General features: G+C 39.6%; 1 protein-coding gene across 1 annotated transcript; it reads right to left on the bottom strand.

The window, feature by feature from the left end:
- Window positions 1-1,816: 1,816 nt before the first annotated feature.
- Window positions 1,817-14,156, bottom strand: GCM1 (GCM transcription factor 1). Its single transcript, XM_034436671.2, has 5 exons — window positions 14,055-14,156; window positions 12,203-12,455; window positions 6,239-6,351; window positions 5,072-5,191; window positions 1,817-2,545 (listed from the first exon to the last, which is right to left on the bottom strand). Exons 1-5 carry the CDS (start codon window positions 14,154-14,156, stop codon window positions 1,817-1,819), a joined length of 1,317 nt encoding a protein of 438 aa, XP_034292562.2.
- Between the last annotated feature and the right edge of the window lie 12,960 nt (window positions 14,157-27,116).

Here is a 27,116-nt window from a genome sequence, read left to right on the forward strand (position 1 = left end):
CCTGCAATCCGATGTATGCCAGTATAATCTCCGCAGCCATTTGCTGTTTGGGGTTCCAAGGACACCAAGCAGATCATTAAGGTTCATTCAAACCACCTGCACTAAAAAAAATGAAGAACCAAGAAGGCAGCTGAAATATGATGTACATGGCCATCACCTCCTGGCAGCCATTACAGGAGATAGGCATATGGTAAATGTGGATACCTAAAATAATTTCAGCTAGAATTATGGGATGCAGTTCCATCACACCAAGATCTTTGGTTTCTTAAAATCTTTGGCTTCTTCCAACATCTGTTGTAAGTACTAATGTTATACAGTAGTTCTGGGTATCCTTGTAGTAATCATTTACTAATTAATTAAACTTATTTGTTTTAGCAGCAAAATGTGTACCCATCCCATTAAGTACATGTTGGATAAGAACTGTGTTGGTTTATGAGGCTTTTGGAGTTGCTTTCTGTTGAGTAATTGGCCCCCAAAAATGAAAGAAGGAAAGCCATTCCATAAGATGGTAGGATAAGCAATTCAAGGGCATAAAAAGATGAAAGATCTGCCAATCTATCTTCGCCAAATATACAGGCCAGTGGTGAAATCCAAATTTTTTTACTACTGGTTCTGTGGGCATGGCTTGGTGAGCATGGCTTGGTGGGCATGGCAGGGGAAGGATACTGCAAAATCTCCATTCCCACCCCACTCTGGGGCCAACCAGAGGTGGTATTTGCCGGTTCTCCTAACTGCTCAAAATTTCTGCTACCGGTTCTCCAAAACCTGTCAGAACCTGCTTGATTTCACCCCTGATACAGGCTGATCTGACCCTATTTTCCCTCTGCCAACTTTTGAGTTTCCGTTTTCCAAGTGAAGGAACAGTCTTCTATTGTGTACAAAGAATGACTCACTTACAAATGAGCATTTTTAAAATCATTTTGGTCTCCACCAGGGCAGTTTTTAATGTGAGATATTCAGAGGTCATTATAACAATTTCATGGACAATCAATAAATTAAGGTGTAAAAATATCCTTTTAATCATAATCAAAACACCAAAACAGCAATGAATACCAGTATTTGGAATTCTAGAATATAAAAATACCATTGTGAAATTACATCTTGCTACTCAAAGCAAAAGGTGAAAACATGATAAGTTAGTTGTATTGTTAGAGGGCAACCATCCTGGATGGAAGGAGGGCTCAAGCAAGACATCAGCCCGGTCCCGGACTCCCTACATAAATACAAGAGGACAAAGTCTGACAACCACCCCCTTCCCCAAATGCCTCTGAGCCTGATCTGGTCTTTATCAAATGAAAGCTGCCAACCTGTGGAGATTCCTGTACCATAGGCAGAAAACAATAAAGTAGTTAGTTTGAACATAACACATGTAGGTCTCATTTCTCATGCCAGATTGATACAGACTAAGGAGAGTCTACTTGTAAATGATCATTCCTAATAAAATTAGTTCTATATATTTTTTTAAAGTTATTTCTCACTCTGAGAAAGAAGAAAAAAATAGCTTTAAAACGGGATGGATACACAAGTAGGTGAAGCACCTGGGCTCACTGCGTGCAGAGGAGTGCATCCAATCAGTGGAACTCTCAGTCTGTGCTTTCATGATTTATCCACAAGTGCAGGCGTAATATAGCCAACTTATTCGCTGTGAAATACTTCACCCAAATTGCTGCACGCATTCAACCACAAAATGTTGAATCAAGAAATTCAACTACAAAACGTAAAAGAATACTCATGTGGGATGTAACTTAAGTGACATCCAGAATCGAGTGGCAACACAATGTTTGTCTCAGAACTTGGGAGAGATGATAGAAGAGCTTCACCGCAAAGGAAAGAAGTTGAAAAACTTCTCATTGTTGCAGTGGTCGAGATTTGTATACTTTGGGTCTTCCTCGCTGGGCCACTCATTCCTTTTGAGGGGCAAGGAATTCTGGTAATAGTGATGGGCAGTGTCTCCAGCGAGGTAAGGGTCCTCTGGAGACAGCTGGCAAAAGGAATGGTTACTGTTACAAAACAGGGGTGCTTTGATTTCAGATATATCTTCCCCAAGTATATTCTCAGGAGATCTGAAGGAGTGGTAACCAACCTTCATTGAGGATTCCCACCTACTAGGAACATGCTGGGGACTTAAATCTACTGTGTTAAAGGAAGATAGTGTCTCGCTGGGTAGACCTGGCAGAACTGTAGTAGAGCCACTGACATATGGAAGACGCCTTCCTAAGTCAAGGTTTTGATTCCAGCTTTCCGGTTCCCCGTATTCAGAACAATCGGAGGCTAACAATTCCACTGGGTCTCCACCATCATATTCACCACTTCCAACTGGCTTACACATGTCCAAGTATTTGCTGTAGCCCATATCTTGAGTGTGCTCCAATACATAGGGCAACTTTCCGGAACTGAAGCCTTTGGTGAAAGTCAAGCAATTATTTAGCTCTTGAGTTGGGTTCTCTCTGAAGTATCCATTGAAGCTACTGTGTGATATTCGCTCTTCGTGTTTGGGAACAATTAACAATAAAGTATCATCACTTTGCATCTCTCCTGTCAAGGACTTAAGAAAAATCCATCATATTACAATTCAGCTCTAATAAAGATCCATTCATTCTCAAAGCAAAATTATAGCTGAACTCCAAAAGTTACTACTCAAATTATAATGTGAAGTCACTCTGCTCTTTGGACTTTTCAACCTTTTGAATGTTCACAGTTACTGTGAGAATCAGTTCTCACACAGATGGTGAAAACTCAGAAAAGGGCAAATTTGACAGTTTGGGAGGGGAAAGGCCAGATAGGATCAGTCAACTTAACCCAAAGAGGGAGTCATGTTCTCCATTAGGAAGAACTTTTAACTCACTTTTTCTGCTTTTTCCATTTTCTCCTTACATCTATCTTGACCTTAAAGCAGGATCCTGTCTTTTTCAGGGTTGGATGGTTACATCTGCTGTATTATTATTTTTTTTTAGCCAAGCAATAAGTTGCTTGTGAGTAGGACTAATGAGAAAATGTAAAATTTTCTCCCTCCAGAAATAGAGCCAGAAAGAAAAGCCCCAGCAAATGAAAGCTATTCCTTTCTAAGGGAGTTGATAACTAACTTAATAATGACATTATTACACCCAAAATTTTGGGCAAAATGTTTTGCATATAATATAACGCTAGATAAATCGGAGAATGCATGGACAAATAGACTAAAATTTACATTAAATTATAGCTTGAAAGAAAACTTTGATAAAACGATGTATCATTGGTACTTGACCCCAGATAGACTAGCGAAAATGTATAAAGGGATTTCTAATAAGTGCTAGAAATGTCATCAAAATCCAGATTCAATTTATGATATGTGGAGGCCTTGCAAATATGTGAAAACATACTGAATAAACATAACAATGACAATGCAAAAATATTTAAGATACAAATATTAATGAAACCTGGAGCTATAATATATAGAATGTAAAATTTATAAGAAATATATGAGATTGATTTGTGAGTAGATGTTATTATAGTTTAAATAGGAATATAATATAGGATAGTGATATATAGGAATAGAATTTTTTGTTAATATGATTGCTATGAAAGATATGGATACTGATATGGAAAAGCTGTTCTAAGTGTAAATTTGTGTTATGTGTTTTAAATGTTGGAAAATTTAATAAAAACTATTTTAAAAAAAGAAAAAGAAACCTGAAGCTTTTCTTTTAGGTATGAGGGACAAGCCAATTGAAAAAACAATTTGGGGTGCTAGTCCTTCACATGGTAATGGCTGTGAGGGTTGTACTTGCCAAACACTGGAAAGAAAAAGGGATGCCAACTGTTGAAGAATGGATTTTGAAATTAATAAATTAAAAAGGGGAGGAGAATTTACTGTTTTTTCTTTTTTATAGCACCCAGCCAGGGTGGATCCTACATGTTAAATGTTAAATTTATTTGATCAATTTTTTCCTCTTTTTTTGTATGCTACTTTTTCTCTTTTTTTTATTGCTGCTAGTGTTGAATGTATGCTTTTGTTTTGTTTTTCTCCCTTCTCTTTTATTTTTTATGACAAAACAACAAATAATATTTTAAAAAACAATAACATTACAGAGATAATAAATTCATATTTAAAAAACAATAAATTTACAGGGAAAGTGTCCTTTCCATTGAGCTTGAATCCTGGTGATTCCATGTAAATATCCTTTTGGGTGTCTTAGAAATAATATTTATTTATTTATTTACACATCAAATTATGCAGCTGCTCATCTCACAAAAAAAGTGATTCTGGGCAATGTACCACAAAGATATAAATCAATAAAACATAATAATATGGAAGGGGTTGGCCATTGCCTCCTCCCAGAAGTTGACATGTTGACTTCCCAGTTGACGGTTTTGGTGTTTGTTTTTTGTGGTCTCCAATACAAGTGTTAACTAGTGTGACTTTGTGGTTTTGTTTTGTTTTTTATTTATTTAGATTAGCCAAATTTGACTAAGTGCTGCCTCTTAGCTTGACTTCTCTTTGGATTATTACCTTATAAAGAAATGGTTGCCACTTTTTGTCACTTGATTGCCACCAAAGGAACCATCCCAATTGAGGAACATAACTACAGGGAGGGCAAATTGTACTAAGGCTATACTAATACCAAACCTTCAATCAATTCATTGCTTAACACACTGTAAGCCGCCCTGAGTCTCCGGAAAAGGGTGGCATATAAATCAATTTTTTTTAAAAAAAAAATCCCCACTACATGCTGAATCCTTGGTAGTACAGGGGTTTAAGGCACCCTGTTATTAAGCTTATTAAGATCAGCTGCCTGCAATTACTGCAAGGTTCGAATCTCGCCAAGGCTCAAGGTTGACTCAGCCTTCCATCCTTTCTAAGGTAGGTGAAATGAGGACCCAGTTTGTGGGGGCAATAAGCTGACTTTGTATAAATATACAAAAGGATGAAGGCTATTGCTGAGCACATTGTAAGCCGCCCTGAGTCTTCGGAGAAGGGCGGCATATAAATCAAATTAAAAAAAAAAAATCCTCACTGGATGCTCAGCTTCAGGAATCCAATCTGTGATAACAGTACATGGTCGTTTGGGTATTGGATTCTATGAAAATTTACCTCCATCTCTCTGTTCCTCTTCAGTCTTGGAGAAATTGAAATATATGCTTTTTGTATTGACCTTCTTGCTTCTGCTTCCAATTTGGTTTCTGGTCTTGGGTGATCATGAGCTCCCTTTGACTTAACAAATAAATGAAGAGAGGCATAATGATATAAAGACAAGAAGCAACTTATAGCATCATGCAAATCAGTGAAAGAGGTGTAAATTCCAGAATGGGGCCTCTAAATCTAAATGACCCAAGGTTTGGGTGGAAATGTTGACCCAAGGAATTTTCTGTGGCTACCATATAATCCAATGGGATTTACCTTTAATAATTAAGGACATGGTTGGGCTCTAATGATTTAATGGAGACACACTATGGCCAGGTCTCTGTAGATCAGGGAACAAAGACAGAAATTTAGAAGCTTTTCTGGATTTAGTTGGGGGTGTTGTGCCAAGTTCTGTATCATTTTTTTCAAAAAACGTCTGGCAGTTGCTGGTATGACCCAACTTGTATAAATTGGCCCCAAATTAGAAAGACTTCCTGGAACCCCCATTGCAGAACATAAGGCCAAACATTCCCTGGTTTAAGAACATCCTGATGGACAAAAACCTGATTAGTTTACTTCAGTGGTCAGTAACTTTAAACACTCAAAGAGCCATTTGGACCCGTTTCCCACAGAAAAGAAAATACCGGGAGCCACAAATCCCTTCCTGTGCCTGACTATTTCTTGAGCGGCCACAAAACTAGTATATGTAGTCGAATTAAATGTTCTGTTTTCTTCTGAAACTTTTCTTTTCTTGGATTTATCCATAGTTGGCCTACCGGGGGTTGAAAAGCTCAATAAATAGTGTGCCGGTGGGTGTCACACATTGGTGGTTGTAATGCATATTTTGAGTGAGTGACAGAGAGCCGCAAGCAGAGGGGTGAAAGAGCCACATGTGGCTTCAGAGCCGCAGGTTGCTGACCCCTGGTTTATATCCTGGGTCCACTATGGCCAATGAGATGGATATTGGAAGCTTCCAAGGAGAACCAAAGGGTGTAGTCCTCTTTCATCATTGTTCCTACCAGGTTTTTGTTCCTACTTTTTCAATATCATGAAATGCTCATCATCAAAATAAATAAACAGGTCCACGTGAACTCACTTGCTTTAAATGAATTCAATATTTGTTTTGGTTTTGCTTACCTGAAAAAATATGAACCGTCCTTCGTGTCTCCAGAAATTTGTTACAGGATATCCACCATGGCCTCGACATGGGATCAATTTCAAAGGTCCATTACAATTAGGACATGGTTTCCCTGAAGAATATATAGACCATTCTTTAATGGCATTCAAAACATAGTGTAAGGTTAATCCGGTCTTCAGGTCATATAGCAATAATCATCATCATGAGCATCTAAATCATAGTTTATATAGAATTCCCAAACCTGGATCCCCACCAGATATATGGACTACAGTGCCAGAAATTTCAGCAGTGGCCCTACCTGGGGTTGGATTAAAAGGAATCTACAAGTGGATTTTGGCTTTTTAACAATGTGTAGAGCCCACTGAAACAAATGGAATTACTTCTATCCATTGTTCTGTCCACTAAATATCATTGAAACCTATTCAACTTTTACTTGCTTATAAATCCTAAATATTCGTTCTAGAAATAAAGGATATCTCAGTCATACAAGTTATAGAATTTGTTTTCCAAAATTCAATCCCATGCCCATTTAGCAGGGAATATCCTCTCTAAGTAGGGAAGGATTTTCCTTTGAAAAAACATCCATAGTCTATAAAACTGTAATTTTTGCTATTCCACTATTATAGATATGCATTTTTAAAATAATTGCCTGTATATTTCGCAGGTAAGAAGGAGGGCTGAGAAGACATCCACAGATTCCTCACATTCTGGACATAAATTGTTTCAACTCCTCCCCTCAGGATGACAATTTTTTCCCTCATGCCATCAGTCTGCTGAACACCTAATTCTCACAGTCTAATGTCTATGTATGTTTACCATGTAATATAGCTGTATGTTATCATTTATTCTTATTCTTATTTTCTTTATTTCCCCTTCTTATTTGTATTATGATGATGATAATTATTATTCTGCTGCTTTATTTATTTATTTATTTATTAAATTTTTATACCGATCTTCTCCCGAAGGACTTAGGGCGGTGTACAGCCATATACCCACAAAATTTAAAAAACAGTTTAAAATATATTAAAAATTTTGCCCTTATATTAAAAACTACAAACACCCAGTACATGCTTTGCATGTACACCATGAGCAGGGGTGAAATCCAGCAGGTTCTGACAGGTTCTGGAGAACCAGTAGCAGAAATGTTGAATAGTTCAGAGAGCCAGCAAATACCACCTCTGGCTGGCCCCAGAGGGGGTGGGAATGGAGATTTTGCAATATCCTTCACCCAGGAGTGAGGAGGGAATGGAGATTTTGCAGTATCCTTCCCTTGCCATGCCCACCAAGCCACGCCCACCAAGCCACACCCACAAAACCGATAGTAAAAAAATTTGGATTTCCCCACTGACTGTGAGCTTCTGCACTGGAGACAAATTCCTTATGTGTCTAATCAGACTTAGCCAAATAAAGTGTTCTGTTCTGTTCTGTTCTGTTCTGTTCTGTTCTGTTCTGTTCTGTTCTAGTCTAGTCTAGTCTAGTCTAGTCTAGTCTAGTCTAGTCTAGTCTAGTCTAGTCTAGTCCACCTATCCATGATTTCATAACATAAACCCAATTATGTTTACCCAGAAAGAAAACCCTTTGAAATCAATGGACATACGATTACAGCCTCAATAAATATCACTGTTCATATTTTTCCAAGCAATAATATTTAACAAGTATCTATTTACAGCGTTCCAAAATTGCCTTGAGTTGTTTTGTAAAAGAACTTAGTAGTAGAAAGTTATACTTTATCTGACTTTCTCTACCATTGCAATATTTTTTACAACACTATTAACGATAAGCATCAGCTTGTAAAAGTATGCTTTACATTACTTAACATTTTTAAAATACTTTTCAAATATAATGGCAAAGCATATTATACCACATCTGTAAAGCAAGTGGGAAAAGAGAAGGAGATTAGTTAATTATAGGTAGTCCTTGACCTATGACCACAGTTGAGCCCAGAATTTCTGTTGCTAGGCAAGGCAGCTGTTAAGTGAGTTTTGTCCCATTATATGACCTTTTTGTCACAATGAAGCAAATCACTGCAATTGTTAGGTGAACCATGTGGTCACTAAGCGAATCTGGCTTTCCCCATTGACTTTGCAAGTGGGAATCCAGTTGGGAAGATTGTAAATGGTGATACATGTCATAAATACATGCCAATTGCCAATAATCACATTTTGATCACATGACCATGGGAATGCTGCAATGGTCATAAAGGTGAAAAATGGTCATGTCATTTTTTTCAGTGCCATTGTAACTTTGAACGGTCACTAAAGGAATGGTTGTAAGTCAAGGACCACCTGTAGGTGCCATCGAGTCAGGCTCAAATCCTGGAGACCTGGAGAGGAACAAAGGTAGATCCAGCAACAATCTGTATACCTCCAAGAAGATTTTAGTAATCTGTTCTATCCCACCCATCCACTTCACCTGTTGAATTTTCTGCCTTCTACATTCTTCAGTATTGCCCAGCATGGGCCACCATCTGTTAGCGTCAGATACCTGAAAGATTTGATTTTCTGTTTGCTGATCGTAGTCTCAAGGAAGCAGTTAGTCAGTTTTAGCTTATCCAGGACTTATTGGTTCTTCTTGCAGTCCATAGTAGTAATAAAATAGCACTTAGACTTATATACCACTTCGTAGTGCGTTACAGCCCCCTCTAAGGTGTTTACAGAGTCAGCCAGGGATGAATTGCTCCTGGTTCAGACCGGATTGCCCGGTCTGAACCAGGAGCCATAGCGATGGTGGCGGGTGGTTCAGAGAACAGGTAGCAAAAATCCTTGCATCCCCCCCCATGCCCAGCTGAGCCGCACGATCATCAGAGGCTTTTTAAAAAAAAACTTTTTAAAGCATTTTTTCTACAATCTCTTCCGCCGAAAAAAATGCTTTTAAAAGTTAAAAAAAAAGCCTCTGATGACCGTACCGCTCAGCTGGGATCATCAGAGGCTTTTCAAAGCATTTTTCTCTTCAACCTCTTCAACCGAGAACACCAGCCTGAAGATGACAAATGAGACTTCGTCGAAACGTCGCCAAGACACTTCCAATTTTATGTGGGAGAAGACCCGAATAACCAAAGACCTACATACAAACACCCGCGAAAACTGAGAATATATATATATATATATATATATATATATATATTCATGGATATTTTCACATCCATTCATATCTTTCTCTGTCCCTCTGCATGGGTCTGCACATATCTATGGATACATATGTATACATGCAAACTAATTTACAGTTACACTGAAAATATATATACTGTAAATACACATACACACACACAAGTATATATACATGCATACCCATATAAAAGCATATTTATTTAGGAATATCCTCATGGAAAGAAAGTGATTGGCCGCTGCTTTTTAAGAACAGACAGGTGGGAGGGCACAGCAGTCATGAATCATCCAATGGGAAGTCATGGAAAAAGTGCCTCCATCATATGGAATTTCATTAAACACACACATACATACACACATACAGCTTTCCTTCCTTGGATAAATAATCTTCTGCGCACATGCATGTTAGCTATCTGATTTCATGTTCCCCTTCTTTTTCTGAAACCTGCCTGTTGATCTGGTGTTTTCTCCCCTTGTGTGATTGTATATGTGTGAGCAACCCAGGGTTATAATATATAAGACAGGCAATCGTATATATATCTTTTAGATAAATTATGTTTAAATTTTATATATAATGTTATATATGGCAATTTATATATAATTTAGTTTATATATTTATTCATTCTATAGTCCAATTTGTGAAGAGTTTCATTATAATCTTTCCAACTTCTTAAAACCTCATTTTCTTATATTAGATCTCCACTGTGATTAGTTTTGAGTATCCCTACGTTAACTGTAAACTTTTCTATGGTTTTGAGATCATCTTAAAAATCACTTTCATTATTCTTTTTCCCTGTTATTTATTTCTTATTTATTGATTCTTTTGATTGAGGTATCTTTTCTTGACCTTTAATTGCTTGACACTGAGAGTCTGCATTCAGCATCTCTCTTGCAGTCCAAGCCTTTCATCCTCCATCTTTTTTTGTTTGTCATGATAACTTGTTTTGACAACCATTTTGCTCCTTTCCTCCTTGAGATATTGTTCTGCATTGTTTTTCATAGGATCTTTTTCTGCCCCTGATCTTTCTTCAGGTTCTCTTTTGCAGAAGCTAAGAATGGTGAATGGCTTCACCTGGATCTCCTATTCTACCTGTAGGTCCTTCAGTCCAAATGTTGCTGACACTGTCTATCTATCCTATTTAATTCTCTTCGTTTCGCTAGTAAATTTTATAGCAATTATTCATGTTCTGCTCCATTGCTCCAGGAGGATTCTTATATTTAAAACAGGTATATGGAATATAAATAGGTGGAATATGGACGGCAACTCCTGTTACTTACAAGAATGCCTTTCGAACCTAGGTATATCCGACAGACATCCTTAAAAATAAAATAAAATGGGAGACTGTGACTGCACAACAGGGTTTTGTTTGAAAATGTGTCCATCTGATCTAAAAATGAAAGGGAGGGAAGGAGAAAGGGAGGGAGAACGAGAGGAGGGGCAGGAGGAATCTTGGCAGTGTATCTTTTGGTCAGTGTGTATACATTACATGTAATCACTCTGTATATGTATAAGCCTCTCTCATGACAGCTGGTCTGTGAAAACAACCCCAACAAGCTCTTAAATTTCAACTAAGTACACTTATCCCCAAAAGTTGCTTACCCTTGGGCTAATTGTTTAAATAGAAGGAGGTTTCCATTCCATTGGATAATAGTTCTTGGGGAGTAGATATTTGATGGAATCATCAGCACAATAATTTGGAAATCTTTCTCATTTCATATGGTAGATCAAAACAAATATCGAAAGATTAACAATAGCTCCCCAAAGGTGCTTTGAAGACAATAATGATTCACAAATTCTCTTAGTCCTATTCCATATATTAGTAGAATGGATTAATAGGGGAGGAATATGTCAATAAGGGAAAAATCTTTCACCACTGACATGTCTTTGAATATCTTCATGTAGTCCTGTCTCCAGTACATGTCAGGAAATTTTATAAAACTCCTCATTGTGGTTCTTTTTTTTAACTACCAAAGGCCCTTAAGGAATTTTCCTCGAAGAAATTGGAAAAATGTGTAATTGTGTAAATTATGGGATCTCATTTCTTATTTTCTATGATGCATTTAGAAGATCTTCTTAATGAAGCTACTTCAGAACACAAGTGTTAGCCTCGTACAACTCAAAAAAATAAAAATAAAGGAGCAGTCCTCTTCTGATTTCTAAAGCTAATCTACAGACAGAGAAAGAACAAGGTTTCTCCTGTTCTTCTAGTATTTATTTATGTTTAATTTTAAACACCACTATTGTGGAGATCTGCTCCAATTTGTAGCTTCTGGGAGGCTAACAACAACAACAACAAGAAGATGTATGCCCTCAAATTATCAACTGATTGAAAACCATAGCAAAAGAGAATTTTTTAAACTGCCTTATGAACACTAGGAGGAAGGAACTTTGAACATGAGGTAGAAGAATTACATGAACCTCTGAGGTTAAACACTTCCATCACATGTGTCTACCAAAGACCTGCCTGTGGTCATCTAAAAAAAAAAAACTTTGGTGTCTCTTGATGTGATGCACTGTACTTACATTTTGGATACTTCGGTTTCCACTGCCAAAATCAATTGAGGTTAAACCCCACCTCCCCTAGCACAATGATTTACTGTTACTCGGTGCATCATCTTGAAGATTTTGCATTAATTTATTTCAGCGGAATCTCCACTGAACTTTTGAAGGAGCTTAACATTAGATTGCAGATTTAGAAAAAAAACAAAAAAAACAAGGGGGGGTTAGATTGGTTTTTGTGATTAAAATTATTTGGATTGCAAGTAGAAAGGTTCTTATAGGGATAATGCTTGAAAATATTTTCTATGCAAAAGAAGCCACCTCAAGGAGCATAGATGAAGAATCTTGTCCCTACTTACTTTGCTGTTTCTGCCTGGCTTTGTCACATATGGCTGGTCTCAGGTACAACTTCCTTCCGTCCGAAGTGGAGCAATCACTATCACAGACCACGACACCAAGGCAGGATTTTTTCAATATGCGCGAGTTGTGATTGTTGGTGTTCCTCATGGCCCAGCTACTCAGGTGCCTCTGAGCATTTTTATCATCTGCGCTGTAGATGTATTTTATGTAGGAATCAGGCCATTCCTGAAACCAGTCTATCTGTTTCACATCCTGTGAGGAAGCCACATTTGAAACGAAGAAAGAGAGAGAAAAAGTAATACAGCTGTTTTTCATTCTGCAGATTTCTGAGTTTGTGATGCAGGCTGAGATGATTTTGAAAAGTTTAGACTACACACTCAGAAAGAGGACTTGCAAAAGGTTGGAAGAGAAAATATTTAGGCATTAACTTCCCATCCATGGCCCTTAGCCTTTTGTCATATACATACAGTAATAAGATTGGATGTTTCACTGAAATCAATGGAAATTTAGTTAAGCGTGATGAGCGAATATCTCTTCAGCTTCAAGACTGATTAATTGTGTTCAAGCCACAATATCTGTCTTGTTTTAATATCATGAGATGGAGGTACAAGGACAAAAGTAGGTTTCAAGTACCCTTTTTTTGGGTGGTTTTTATACATTATTAACTTCTATATTTAATTCATGGATTATTACTTGCTGACCTCGGGCCATTAAATATTAGGATGTCTAAGAATAACAGAACTAGGTTAATTACATTCCCCAGGAGGGGAAATGTTAATTACACTCATCTTCAAGAATTCCAAATATATCTGTCTTCTTGCAAGATGTGGTTTTAATTCATGTGTGCACAGGGGAAATGCAAATTGATGCGGCATTTTTCCTCAGAAAAATGACACATTAGCTTGTGACTATTAGTTTGGTCAAAGAATAGAAAAAAAAATATGTTGCAATAATACAGCAACAATTGCTGGAACAAGAATACAAGCTGCCAAGCCCATTTTGACCAATTTAATAGGGCCTCACAAATATTTGATGAATTCTCTACACCTTTCTGTAACATCAGGATCAACCAGTGAATTTCAGAGGTTTCAAAGGGAGGTTTGAATTACGTGTTAGCTTTGGATGATAATGTTGACAATGGATTGGATGTTGACTAATGCCATTGATCAGTGTTTCCCAATGCTGGCAACTTTGAGATGTGCATGGTGGCTGGGGAATTCTGGGAGTTGAAGTCCAGACATTTTAATGTTGCTGGCATTGGGAAACACTGAAATAGATCAATACAGATTTAAATAAAATAGTATATACACAGAAATGTATTCTGCTTAGTTCAAGAAACAGTGTACTGAATGGATCACATATAAGACTATATCATGGTTTACTTAGTCTTGTTTAATATGAATTCACGGAAACAATGTTAGTTTCAACATACAGCCATCTTTCTCAGTTCAGATGCATCCCATGCCATGCCATGCCATGCCATGCCATGCCATGCCATCCCATCCCATCCCATCCCATCCCATCTCATCCCATTCCAGCATATTCTGAATCAAATTAGTGTTTTAGTGGACATGTCAATGTAATTTTCTTGAAAAAAGAATGGAAATGATTTGTTATTGCTTTCTCTGAAGAAGTTTTCAACTTTTAACCCACCAGGTAGTCTCTTATCCAAATACCAAGTAGGTTCAACTCCACTTAACTTCTGATGCATGTAGTAGTATATGGAATAATACCAATAAATGCTGCATTAATAATAGTGACTAAAGACAGACCATGGTTTCTGCAAAAGTTAATATGGAAAAATAATAATTTATGATGGTGTAAAATAAGCATTATGTTAGAGCTACCTACCTTGGGAAGTTTGACGTCATTAATATCCCAGCTGAGAACGTCCTCATTTTTAGAAGACAAGTTTTCTTGCTCCATGCTAACATCAGCAGCAACTCTCAGCATGTCAGGATTTGTCCCCTGGATGTAACAAGAACAGTCTCCACTGTCAGTTTTTGAAGTGGTACGGCAGTCCCAGCTAGCAAGCAGTTTAGGGCCAGGAAGCAATTTCCCGAAGCTAAATCATAGGTTGCTCATTAAAGATAAAATCAGTATTCTTTTGCTAGAAAAACCCGTTCCATTAAAAGTTTTGCAAGCAGCAAAGACAATGGAAACTGTAGCTTCCAGACAAGAATGTGGTGTTTGGGAGATGGCATTAATAGCAGTCTATAGCAGAAGTCCTTTCCATTGTTCTAGAATTTAAGGAATCAGAACTCTCTCTTATTTTACATTTAATTCACTCTCAAATAATGCGTCTTAAGACATTGTTGTACTGTTTGTTACAAAAACGATGACAAGGATTATGGCAGCTCTTGTTCCCTCTCTTGGACCCCATACCTATCTTAGCTAATAGTAAAACATGTAAGATTGATGGGTGGGAGGGGGACTTGGGTTCAAGAGATAGTTCTCTCTACAGTCTGGTAGAGAGAAAGAAGTTCCCTGAGGATGGGCTCCAGAATGAGTCAGAAAGTTTGGAAGACTAAATTTCTGGTCCCAGTGACTGACCCAGATTGGATCCTGCAACATTAACCTGGGACACATGTATATTTGCCTCCATTTGTCATTGATACGCCGTAATTTGGTTTGGTTGAAGTTGTAGCAGTGGGAGATAGAATCTGCTCCTTCCTTCCTTCCTTCCTTCCTTCCTTCCTTCCTTCCTTCCTTCCTTCCTTCCTTCCTTCCTTCCTTCCTTCCTCCCTCCCTCCCTCCCTCCCTCCCTCCCTCCCTCCCTCCCTCCATTCCCCTCCACCTCCATATTGTGTGTGCAATTTACAGGGTTTTAGAAAAGTATGAGGCCTTCCATTTTTGGAATGTAAAAGACCTTAGAGCAAACATGCTTACAAATGTAAGCATTTTTCGAACTTACTTGCAAAATTTTGCAACAAAGAGTTGCAATGCCCCACCCCATGGCAATACATCAAGACAGATGGATTTTGAAGAATGTTAAGTGTGTTTTTTATGATCTTAAAATGAAATTAAGCTGACCTTTTTTTCATGGACATGTCAGAACTTGTTTTTAAAAAGCTGGTTCTCAAAATTATTATATCGAAAGTGATATAATACTGCCCAAATTTACGGCCATTGACATCATTCCTTGCGCATGTGACTGTAATTTATGACTTTTTTTTTTTTTTGCCAGAAATGGGCATTTACTTCTAGTTTCTGGCAAAAAATGCCCCATAGTGAACAATGGTTTCGCTTTACAACTGCCGCATTCACTTAACAACCTCTGCAAAAAAGATCATAGAATCAGGCGCTGTCACATTGTGACCTACTTTATAACCATAATGACTTACAACTGAACTTGTGGCCTCTATTAAGGTCATAATTCAAGGACTAATCTGTATGATAATATAGACCAGCCCCACTATTATTTTGTTCTAATTTGTGTTCGTAAGTTTGTTAATATGGTTTTGGGACAAGTGGTAAGATTTAAAAATATGGATGTCATTTTGCATTATGTTTCCAAACATCATTTTTCAAAATGAACAGTGAAGGATTTGCCTAGTTTTGGAGAGGTGCAAAACAAAAACACCACATTTTACAATGTAAAGACATGGATCAATGAAATTTATTGATTTATTAATTAATTTATTCATTTATTCATTCATTTTTCATATTTCTTAACCGTCCATTTCTCTCAGATGTTGTCCCTGCTCATGAGCTGGCTCTATCGATGTAATGGAAAGACCAATCAGTTTTCTAGTGATCATGGATTAATAACTTTAAAAACTGAGCTGATTGGTTAAAATATGTATCATAGTTCATTTTGCTTGAGTTACATTCCTTTCTTTTCTTCCTCCCCCCACCCCAGTATATTAGAATAATACTAGCAATGGTGGGTTGCCCCCAGTTCGGACAGGTTCACCAGGAGGCTCCGCCCACTGACCCGGACGTCATCATAGGTGATCTGCGCATGCACAGAAGCTTCTGCGCATACGCAGAAGAGCATGCAGGCACAATGCGAACCGGTAGTAAAGGTAAGTAGAACCCAACCCTGAATACTAATATAATAAAACACTACTGTATGTTCTTTTTAGCTGCATCAGGACTTCTTACATAAAATAAGAAGGAGGGGTACATCTGGCCAGACACATACAGGGCTTTTGTAAGAGAATTTAGAAGTTACTTAGAAGTTATTTTCCTTCTCTGATTACTTCTCTGTTAGTACATTCATTCCTTAAGTGAAATAACAATCAGGGAGTCCTCGTGAATCAACTGAAAAATAAGTAGCTTCTTCATAGTCCACCCACTGGCTATGGGAGTGCTCAGAGCACCAAGAATCCCCAGATCTCTTTGAGATTACGACATCTCATTGCAAGTTATTTCTGGTGCTAAAAACACAGCTTTGGAGTTCTTGTAACTGTGCTTTGCCTCAGCGAACATTTACAGCAACAGATGGCAGCAAATACCTTTATTTTCTTCTTTCATTCTCAAAGCATTTCCATATTACTGGGTAGCATAAAGCAAGCTGTTTTTGATTATGTTTCAAATTAGGTTTTGTGTTTAGGATTTGAATGTTTTCCCAGCAATAATACTCATGTGGGAATTGATAGCCTTCCATTCAGCAAAGCTTCAGTCAAATGGAATGCCATCAGATCCCGTTGAAGCAAATTTGCTAATCAAAATGGAGCGCAAATGGAAAGGGGCTCTGTACATCTGAGGTCTTTTCTGGTGCTTTGGGGATTGTGATAGACAACGTACAATTTTGCAACTTTACTTCCCTATGTGGAAAATGTGGAGGGTTTGCTTGAAATGAAGGATGCTCTGAGGGCTTGTCCCCACATCTCTCTAACAACAGGTAGTCTTTGACTTATGATCCCCATTGGGATCAGAATTTCTGTTGTTAAACAAGATATTTATTAAGTGAGCCAGGCCCGGTTTTGCGACTTTTTTATAAAGGTTATTAAATGAATCACTCAGTTGTTAAATGAATAAAGTGGTCATTAAACGAATCCAATTTTTGCACAGGTTGATTTAAATTGGGAAAGACTGCCGAGTTGAGTAATATGTTGCTGATGATATTAGCAATGATCGCATTATAATTGGATTGTAAGTTTTCTTCAGCTTTCTTTAGGAAAGTTTGTGGCCACGTTTTTATTATTTTGTTTTGGAGGGAGTGATAGCAACATTTTGCCTATTCCACAGGTGACATGGCTACTTGTAATCAGCACTTTTGTTCTTTTACTGCAACTAGTCAAGAAGGGGCTTGACCATGATCGATCCCTATCACCTACTTCATCCAATGCCCTTCCTCAGAGCTGGTGATCTGTTTTGGAGATGGGTTTAGCACTCTTTAAAAGAGTGTTTGTTTTGTGCTTAGACCTGTTTTCTCAAAAAAATATCCCCAATGAAAGAGAAAAATGTGGAGTACCTCTGCATCCAGGGCCTGTTGCTAGGGCTACTTGAAAGATGGTTCAATGCACAACTCCAGGCCTCCACCACACATTAAGGAAAGTAATTGGTGGTAGTTTTTTCCATTGTCCAATGAAGTTCAATAGCACAGGGGTGGGTGGAAGGTAGCTAAGAGAATCCATCAATCACTTTCTTCCACTTCTTCTACATTTAAACTAATAACAGAACTGCGTACATCAGGAGTGTCCAACCTTGGCAACGTTGGCAGCCTTGGCAACTTTAAGACCTGTGGATTTCAACTCATGCTGGCTGGGGAATTCGGGGAGTTGAACTCCACAAGTCTGAAAGTTGCTAAGGTTGCCCCCCTCCCTCTTGCCCAGTTTACATAATTCTGATGACAGAGGCAAAATGAGAGAGCAGCACAATTTATGCCAATTTTTCTGGCACTCCAGGTTAATGCAGCCATCTGGCTGTGCCCTGAGACCAATATTCATACCTTTATCATGTGTTAACGGCATGTTACGTGATGTCCTTGTGTTTATCCTGCCACCATAACTGGCTGCTCAGCTTAGCACTCCGAAGAGGGGCTTCAGATTTAAGCTCTGAATAAGCACATGTAACATTTGCATCATGAGGCAGGATTAAGTCTCTCAACAACAAAGGAATGGCTGCCAGGTTAAACAATCCTGACAATGCCAATATTTATGAGTTATGATTGCTGTTTCATCTGTGCCAACCTGTTTTGTCCCAGTTTCCCAAACGCGACAAACCCTCTGAAGTTAACTCAAAGATTCCTTTATTAGGAGCGCCAGCAGCCCTGGCAAAATAGTTTCTCTCTCATCGCAGGCTAACAAGTCCATCTGGCAGGGAGATGAATAGTTGTTTGCCACATCTATTCATCTCCACCCCCTGCCTTTTATCCCCAGAGTTAGGGTGGAGCTTTGCTTGTTGCAGTGGCTCTTTCTTCCCAAAGATCGGCCCATGAATTTCCACTGCTCTCCTCTCCTCTGCCTTCTGTGCATCCACACGTCAGGCACTGGACCCAGCTGTTCCTCCTCTTTCTCAACAGCCACCTCCAGACCTGGGAGCTATTGACTTTCCATCTGAGGGCTGATGGAGGGCCAAGGCTCTGCCTCTGTCTCTCTCTTTCTGGCAGCTCCACTCCCACTTCCCTCTCAGAACTCTCTGGTTGCCTTGATGCTGACACTGACTCCCACACCTCCTCCTCTGATTCAGCTGCCGGGCCGGTGGCCGACAGGCTACAACACAACCTCTTTTTCTGTGACCCCTCTATCTCTAGGCCATGGCATCTCAAAGTGCCCTCTTCTTTTTGCTGCCTCTGCTCATTAGCTAAAATAAATACCGTAAACAAACCACAATGTCATAATTGAGTCCTGCTCACTTAAGAAGACTCCAGTTGCCCAGAATTGTGCATTTTATGTTTTTATTGTTGGGACCTTCCCTGTTATGTTGAAATGAATATAAAGATGAGTACAAATAACACTTGACTTACAACCATTCGTTTAGTGACCATTTGAAGTTACAACACTGACTTATGACAATTTTTCACACTTAGAATCATTGCAGCATCCTCATGGTCACGTGACCAACATTAGAACACTTAGCAACTGACGTGTATTTAAGATGGTTGCAGTGTCCCACGGTCATGTTCCTTTTGCCATCTTCTGACAAGCAAAGTCAATGGGGAAACCTGATTCACTTAACAACTGCAATACTCACTTAACAACTGCAGTGTTTCACCTAACATCTATGGCAAAAAGGTCGTAAAATGGGGGACACTCGCTTAACAACTGTCTTGCTTAAACTTTTGGCCTCACTTGTGGTCATAAGTCAAGGACTGTGTATAAATTTAATGAATAAACAAAATACATGAGTTCACAGCAATTGCTTCAAACAATGTGTAGAATACATGTTTAAAATCTCAGGTTCTTGAGCTCAAGAGAGGCTACAAATCCATCCACATTCCTAAACTTTATCCCCTGCTTTCCTGCCTGCCTTCCTGTCCTTTATAGGCTGCTAGATACCCAACAATTCTGGGTGGCTTACGATGAGAAGTATCACATGTAAAACACAAAAAAGAAGCATGAATGATTCCAGCAACACCTTATAATCAAAGAAAACCCATCCAGCAGGCTCAAGCTTCATTTGCCACAGATCCTGGGAGAAGAGCCAGGTCTTTAACAGTATAGCTTCCTGAATATGATCAGGGTGGGATCCATCTGGATCTCTGAATCAGAATCAGAAGACTTTGGAGGTCTCTTCCAGCTCTAGATCTCCAAGCAGGAGATCCTATACCATTTCAGACAAGTGACCAGCCAGTCTCTTCTTAAAAACTTCCAGTGATGAAGCACTCACAACTTATGTAGGCAAGCTCTGAAGGGATATCATTCCAGAAGGCAGGCACTGGGATGGAGAAGACACATTTCCTGGATCCCATCAATTGATGGGACTTGGAAAACACCCAATCTGCCTGATTGCATGGATGAGCAGAAACAACTGGAGACAGGCAGTCCCTCAAATAACCAGACCCATGCCATGAAAGGCTTTGTAAGTGAACTTGAATTATACCCCAACGCCAACTGGTAACTAGCTCACAGAGGAGTGGAATCACAGGGACACAACAAGCCATGATCTGCACTGCCTGCATTGCTGCATTCAGGGATCATCTGTAGCTTTCAAGTGGTTTTCAAAGATGCTCCTATGTAGAGGACATTTCAGTAATCCATTTGTGAGGTGAATAGTGTGTGACTAACTCTCTGAAGGCTCTCCCAGTCCTGGAAAAGGCACAATGGGCACATGATGGATAGCTACGCAAAGGACCTCTCAGCCAGAGCTGTCACATGTTCTTTGATCGGGAACTGTGAGTCCAGGATGATCCCCTAAATTGTGCACCAGTCTCAGCAAAGCAAAACTTCCAAGTTCCCTTGTACATCATGGTTGATAAACCACAGCAGCTGGATTTACACACTATCATTTGCAAACCATGGCTGCTGTAGGACCTCAACATCACAGCTTAACATGAAATGAATCCAGTCATTTTTATCTCAGCGTGTAGTATGAATTCAGTGGTTGCAAAGCATTTAATAAGCACAATAAAACTGCCTTTGGCTTGAAGCAGTGTTCTCCAAAGTTGGCACAACTTTGAGACTTGTGACTGAAGCTTCTTGGATGAGAAGCAAAACATCTTCAAGGGAAAACAAAGTCCAGTTTCCTTTTGAAAAAGCACCATTGGGTTTAAGACTTGTGGACTCCCAGAATTCCTCAGCCACGCCCTAGAGACCCCTGGCTTAGAGCAACACATAAACCTGGAATCTTTTAAGGCAGGGCTGTCAAACTTGCGGCCCGCAGGCTGGATGTGTCATGTGCTGGCCATACCCATGCCTGGTTTAGTGAAGGGGGGGGAGTCACGATACGTCACGTGACGACGCCGTGATGACGTGAGTGTGATACCCTTGTCTTAAGGGATTGTAGAATTTTAGAACTAGCTCTTCAATCTCAATTTCTCTGAGAGGGTCAATGCTTTCTTTTTTCACCAGGGAATACTTCTCAAAGGTTCTTGACAGTTTGGGAATTCAGAACATCTCTGCTGAGGCATCCAAAGGCAGTCTGTGATCATAAGACCATGCTATTAAATAGCAGCCGATGGGGAACTTCAGGAGGAGAGCACTGCAGCCTTCATCTCCTGCTGGTGGATTTCTCACAGCCATAAGATGGTCTCTGTGGGAAACTAATGCTGAACCAGATGAGCCTTTGGTCTGATCCAGTGGGAGCTTTCCTTTCCAGGCTTTCTTCAGTATGCTGCTGCTGTTGTTGTTGCAAGGTTTCTAAAGCACAGACGGACTGAGGCTAACATTTCTTTCTCTTCTAGCTAAATAAAGATTTGCCAAATAAAACAAGTGACAAATCTCAGTGTATTTCTGGATCAAGTGAGGTCTAACATTTTCTTTTCCTCAGCCAAATGCCTTTTGTTTTCTGCATTGATTCCTTTGTCTGAAAAACAAAACAAAAACAAAGCATAATATTCGGATTCTGCCTTAATAAATGAGTTCTCCTATCTTCCAAAAGAATGAGGACAAACAGATTTGGAGCTCCACTTATCAACCTTCCCTCACCATTGCTTTCAAAATCAATCTTTGCTTCATTCTGAGTATACTTAAGAGTCCATACAGGAGCACACTGCTTTGATTTTTACAGGCAGAAACCTGTGAAAACCAGAACAATGTATTTAAATTAGAAAAGGATGCGGTAGAGACAGAGAAATAAAAGAGAATAGTTGGAGAATAAAACTTTTTCACGAGGAGCAAAATCTTGCTGCACTTAATTAGGAAGTCTACGAAAGTAGGCCATATGTCTGTGCATTTGTATGCAGCAGGAGGTTGCAGAATTTTTACCTCACAGAGCCTATCAAAAAGATGCTGGACTCCCTGCTGAAGAGGCAAAAAGAGATGGAAAATTGGCTGGGTTAACTTTTTCTTTTTACCTTTAGACTCTCATCGTTCTCTGTCAATCAATCTCATGGAATCGAAGGTCAATTGGAAGGCTTTTCCAATTGTTCAGGCATCTAAACTCCATTAAATTTACCTCTAAACACACCTGTCAGGCCTGCCTCCATTCAAAACCCAAGAAAGAAAACCCCTAACTCCATTGAGATAGAGAAGAGGTACTTTTTACTGAGTTTGAAATGATAGCAGCGAAAGCAAGGCAAGATCTGATTCAAAACGCACGAAAGTTATAGATTAAAAGTTTCCCCAAATCCCTCCCCCCAGGGTCCAGTGCTGAGGGTCCAATCAATGTCCAGTAAGATGTTGTGTGAAGCTCATCTTCTGGTGTCCTAGGACAGTTGGCCTTGACAGGGAGTAAACAACTCCACTCAGCAGCGTAATAATTATTGAGAGCAAAGCTCCCTTTCAATTCACATGGGACTTCACCTTACCAGCTCACTTCCGTGATGCCATGCCCCCCCTCTTTACTATGGCAGCCGATAGCAAGCATGCAACAAAGTTGAATCCCATGCTGGAGATCCAGCTGACAACACGTGCCCTAAAATTCGTTTTGCTCTTGGCCTTTAGTCTCCTGAAAGTGCTTTGAGGCCCACTTTCCCTTGCCAGCACCATCGGAGAAGGGGAGGCAGATGGCAATCAAGCAGCAAGTGGTTTGATGTCAGGGTTGGAACTGCTTCCCCAAGGATATGATCCACAACGGACTCTTGGAATTGGCATGAAACTCTATAGCCAGCCGCCAAAGCACAACTCAGTTAAAGCCCTGCAACCACTAGGATTCAGATTTGCATCTACGCCAAATGACAAATCACTTCTGAAAATAAAGGGGATTTCCAAATAAAGAAAGAAAAAGAGATGTTTAAAAGATCCCACTGGGTGAGCAATAGCGGGGGGGGGGGGGAATGTTCTGGAGAGCATGAAAACACAACACTGTCTTAGGTTGCTCTTGCACTGTAGGCTCAAATATCTTCTGGCTTCACAGATACGTTTGAAGCTATGTTTATAGCCTTCTATGAAAGTTTTTTTCAGATACTGATTTGAGAGCCCAATGCAGATGCAAGTAATGAGAATGACATACAGGTAGTCCTCGACTTACAACCATTCAAGAGCTGTGGTGGCGCAGTGGTTAGAATGCAGTATTGCAGGCTACTTCTGCTGACTGCCAGCTGCCTGCAATTTGGCAGTTTGAATCTCACCAGGCTCAAAACTGACTCAGTCTTCCACCCTTCCGAGGTGGGTAAAACGAGGACCCAGATTGTTGGAGGCAATATGCTGACTCTGTAAATCGCTTAGAGAGCACTGTAAAGCACTGTGAAGCGGTATATAAGTCTAAGTGCTATTGCTATTCATTCAGTGACTGTTCAAAGTTATAATGGCATGGAAAATGACGTTATGACTGTTTTTCACACTTATGACCATTACAACAACCTCATAGTCGCGTGATCAAAAGTTGGGCACTTGGAAACTGGCATGTTATTTATGAGGGTTGCACTGTCCCAGGGTCATCTGATCATCATTTCTAACCTTTGAAGCTGGTTCCCAACAAGCAAAGTTAATGGGGGAAGCCAGTTTCACTCAGCAACTGCACAATTTACCAGGAAAGTTAGAAAAGGTGGACTTAATTCGCAGCGCATAGGTAAAGTAAATTGAATAATCCCATTGGAGGATAAACCCATTTAGGATTAGGGTCAGGTACTCATGAGTTTGTAGAACAAAATGGATGTAATGATGGAATTAGCAGTGCATCGGTAAGATAAGCAGGGTGCTGTCTTTTTCAGTCAGCCTTTTCCAGCTTTCCAGATAAAATACACAGAAAAATCCCATTGGAGAGTAAACACACTTAGAGTTAGGGTTACGTCCCCATGAACCTATAGAGCAAAATGGATGTTGCAAATGAATTCACATGCTTAGGAGGGCGTGGACTTTTTCAGTCAGGGATCTTTACCTTTCCAGGTAAAATACATGGAAAAATGCCATTGCTGGGTAAACCCACTTAGGGTTAGGGTTAGGTCCCCATGAAGTCCTAGCGGAAAATGGATGTCGCAAATGAATTCGCTGAGCATCAGTATGCTTAGGAGGTCACTGACTTTTTCAGTCAGGCTTTTCTACCTTTGCAGGTAAAATACATGGAAAAATCCCATTGGAGAGAACTCGTAGAAAAAAATGGATGTAACAGTAACAGATGTTTTGTCTTTGCATGCCTAATTTCTCTTGATCTTTCTTGTTGGCCAGTTTGGACTGTCAAGTACTCAGTATGCCTTTCTGGTATACCAGTTGAAGTGCCTATTTTTCATTGTCTTTCAGATATTCTTCCAATGCCTCTTTTTCCTTTTCAACCATCTGATGTACTTGCTCATTTCATGCCTACTCATTTTCCTTGGTAGGAAGAGTCTGCCAACTTCACTGCATGGATGAAGTGCAAGATTCATTCTCTTTATTTTTCTGGTCTTCCTATCCAAAGCCATTGGTTCTGCTCGAACTGTTCAACTATTCTAGTGGGGTACCTAGTGACTGGAATTGGCCAGGTGTTGATTGCCTTGATGCTATATGTCCACTGAGTTTCAATTTAAGATCTTCACTTTCTTGATGTATCATTTCTAACTTTATTTTATTTCTTTGTGCTTGATATTGTCATCTTGAAGGATGTCCAGGTATTTATAGTGATAGTTTCATTCAGTTTTTTGATATTATTTCATAGGTCATCTTGATTCTGTCAGTTTTCACTATTGCCCGAGCAAGGAGAGTGAGCACAGCAGCAACAGCCTCGAGGAGGAGGCAAACGCATCCGGGTATTTCTTAAGGGAAACAGGACCGGGCTATGGGGTCCCGGCACCCCGGACAGTCCACTCTGCCATCTAGGGCCTCTCCACGTGGCTTGAGAATGTTGGCGAGGCTCTTCCAGTGTATCTGGCCCCAGCCCTCACCCTGGCCCCACCCCCGATGTGAATGTCATTGATCTGGCCACACCCAACCTGGCCATGCCCACCCAGTTGGCCACGGTCATCCAGGCCATGCTCCCCCATCCCCCAAGGGCAACCTCAATCCTGATGCGTCCCTCAAATTGAGTTTGACACTCTTGCTCCAATGGGATTTTCCCATGTATTTAACATGGAGAGGTAGAAAAAGTACTCTGAAACACTCATCCTCCCTCCTAAGCATATTGATGCGCTTCAAATTCATCGGCGACATCCATTTTGCTCCCTGAGTTTATGGGGGTGTAACCCTAATCCTAAATCTGTTTATCCTCCAATAGGATTTTTTCATGTATTTAACATGGACAGGTAGAAAAGGTCGGCTGAAAAACTCAGCCCCCTCCTAAGCATACCAATGCACTGCGAATTCATTGGCGGCATCCATTTTGCTCTCTGAGTTCATGGCAGTGGTGAAATCCAAATTTTTTTACTACTGGTTCTGTGGGTGTGGCTTGATGGGCATGGTGTGGCTTGGTGGGCATGGCTTGGAGGGCATGGCAAAGAAGAATACTGCAAAATCTCCATTCCCACCCCACTGGGGCCACCAGAGGTGATATTTGCCGATTCTCTGAACTATTCAAAATTTCTGCTACCGGTTCTCCGAACTGCTCAAAATTTCCAGTACCGGTTCTCCTTGAACCTGTCAGAACCTGCTGGATTTCACCCCTGGTTCATGGGGACCTAACCCTAACCCTAAGTGGGTTTTTGCATTCAGCAGAAGAGAAAGGAATGCTTTCATTTTTCAATTTTTCTTTCATTCTCCATTTGCAACTCTGGTGTAACCCTTGAACAATGTGTCCCTTGTATAATCATTTCCAGAAATCTGTGTAATTTTTCTCCTTGTGAGAAAGAAGATAATGTTCAGAGATGATAAAGTGATTCTATGCTTTTTAATCAGTCTTGAGAAAATAATTGTTACATATCTGTCTACATTACAAATACCAACAATTTATTTTCATTAATGAATGTATACTTTCTATATTTTTCTAATCTTAAGCAACTCTGCAGGAGGACTGGGAAAATCCATGAAACTGAGGCAGAAACTCATGTATGTACCACATGCTCCAAATCTCTTCCTTTTCATAGAAAATGGCAGCATTATTTCTAGGAATTCATTTAGGTTTCTCCTGGTTAATCTCCATTGTTACAGAAAAGAATCTTATTAAATATCTGTTATTGATGCCAGATCAAGTGAATAAGACATTAAAAAAATTCTTCAATCAACTGTTAAAATTGTTGCTACAATATGGGAAGCATCACATTTTTGTCAAGTGCGCTTTCAGCATTTGGTGCAATAGGAATATTACCAATGACTATTCAACAAAGATTATTTTTAAAATCTGAATTTGGAACCTATCATTTTTCATGTTTGCACAAATCCTTGTAGCCATTAGATGGCACTGGGGCTCTTTCCAATCCTGACTAGTTACAGGAACTATAGGAACTTTGCAATCCACACCTGATAGTACTAGAGTTACAAAATTCATTTCATTACTTTTGAGGTACCTTAAAAAGTTGGCATTACAGAGATAGAAATAACAGAGAGTTGGATTAGTGGATTGATTACTGAAGGATGGAAAACACACTAAAGCGATGCTTTTGTCAGACAATCCGTAAAACCTGACACTTGGAATAAAACTCTTTATGCATGTGGTTTTTTTCTGCAAGAGCAATGGCCACTCCAGTAGATTAAAGGCAACATAAAATTGGCAAAGAGGTTTTTTTTTTTAGCCTAATAGCCTTTTAATGACGATTTCCAGTTACATTGATGGCTTTGGAAGAACATCAGTGCCCCTGAGCTGGGAAAGATGAATTTTGTTCCCAGCACGAGACGAAAGAACATGTCCCTTCTCAACTGAGGTGAATACTCCATTAGTTTTGGACTCAACCAACTGTGATGAGCAATCACACCATGAGCAATATGAAATAAAGCATGTAGTTATGGGGCTGAAGGACATACAAGACTCTGCTGTCCTGGTCTCCTGTGCTAACCAGAGAAAAGAAAGCAACAAAAAAGG

The sequence above is a fragment of the Pantherophis guttatus genome, chromosome 1 (assembly GCF_059756535.1).
Source record: "Pantherophis guttatus breed Tessera chromosome 1, ASM5975653v1, whole genome shotgun sequence".
NCBI lineage: Eukaryota > Metazoa > Chordata > Lepidosauria > Squamata > Colubridae > Pantherophis > Pantherophis guttatus.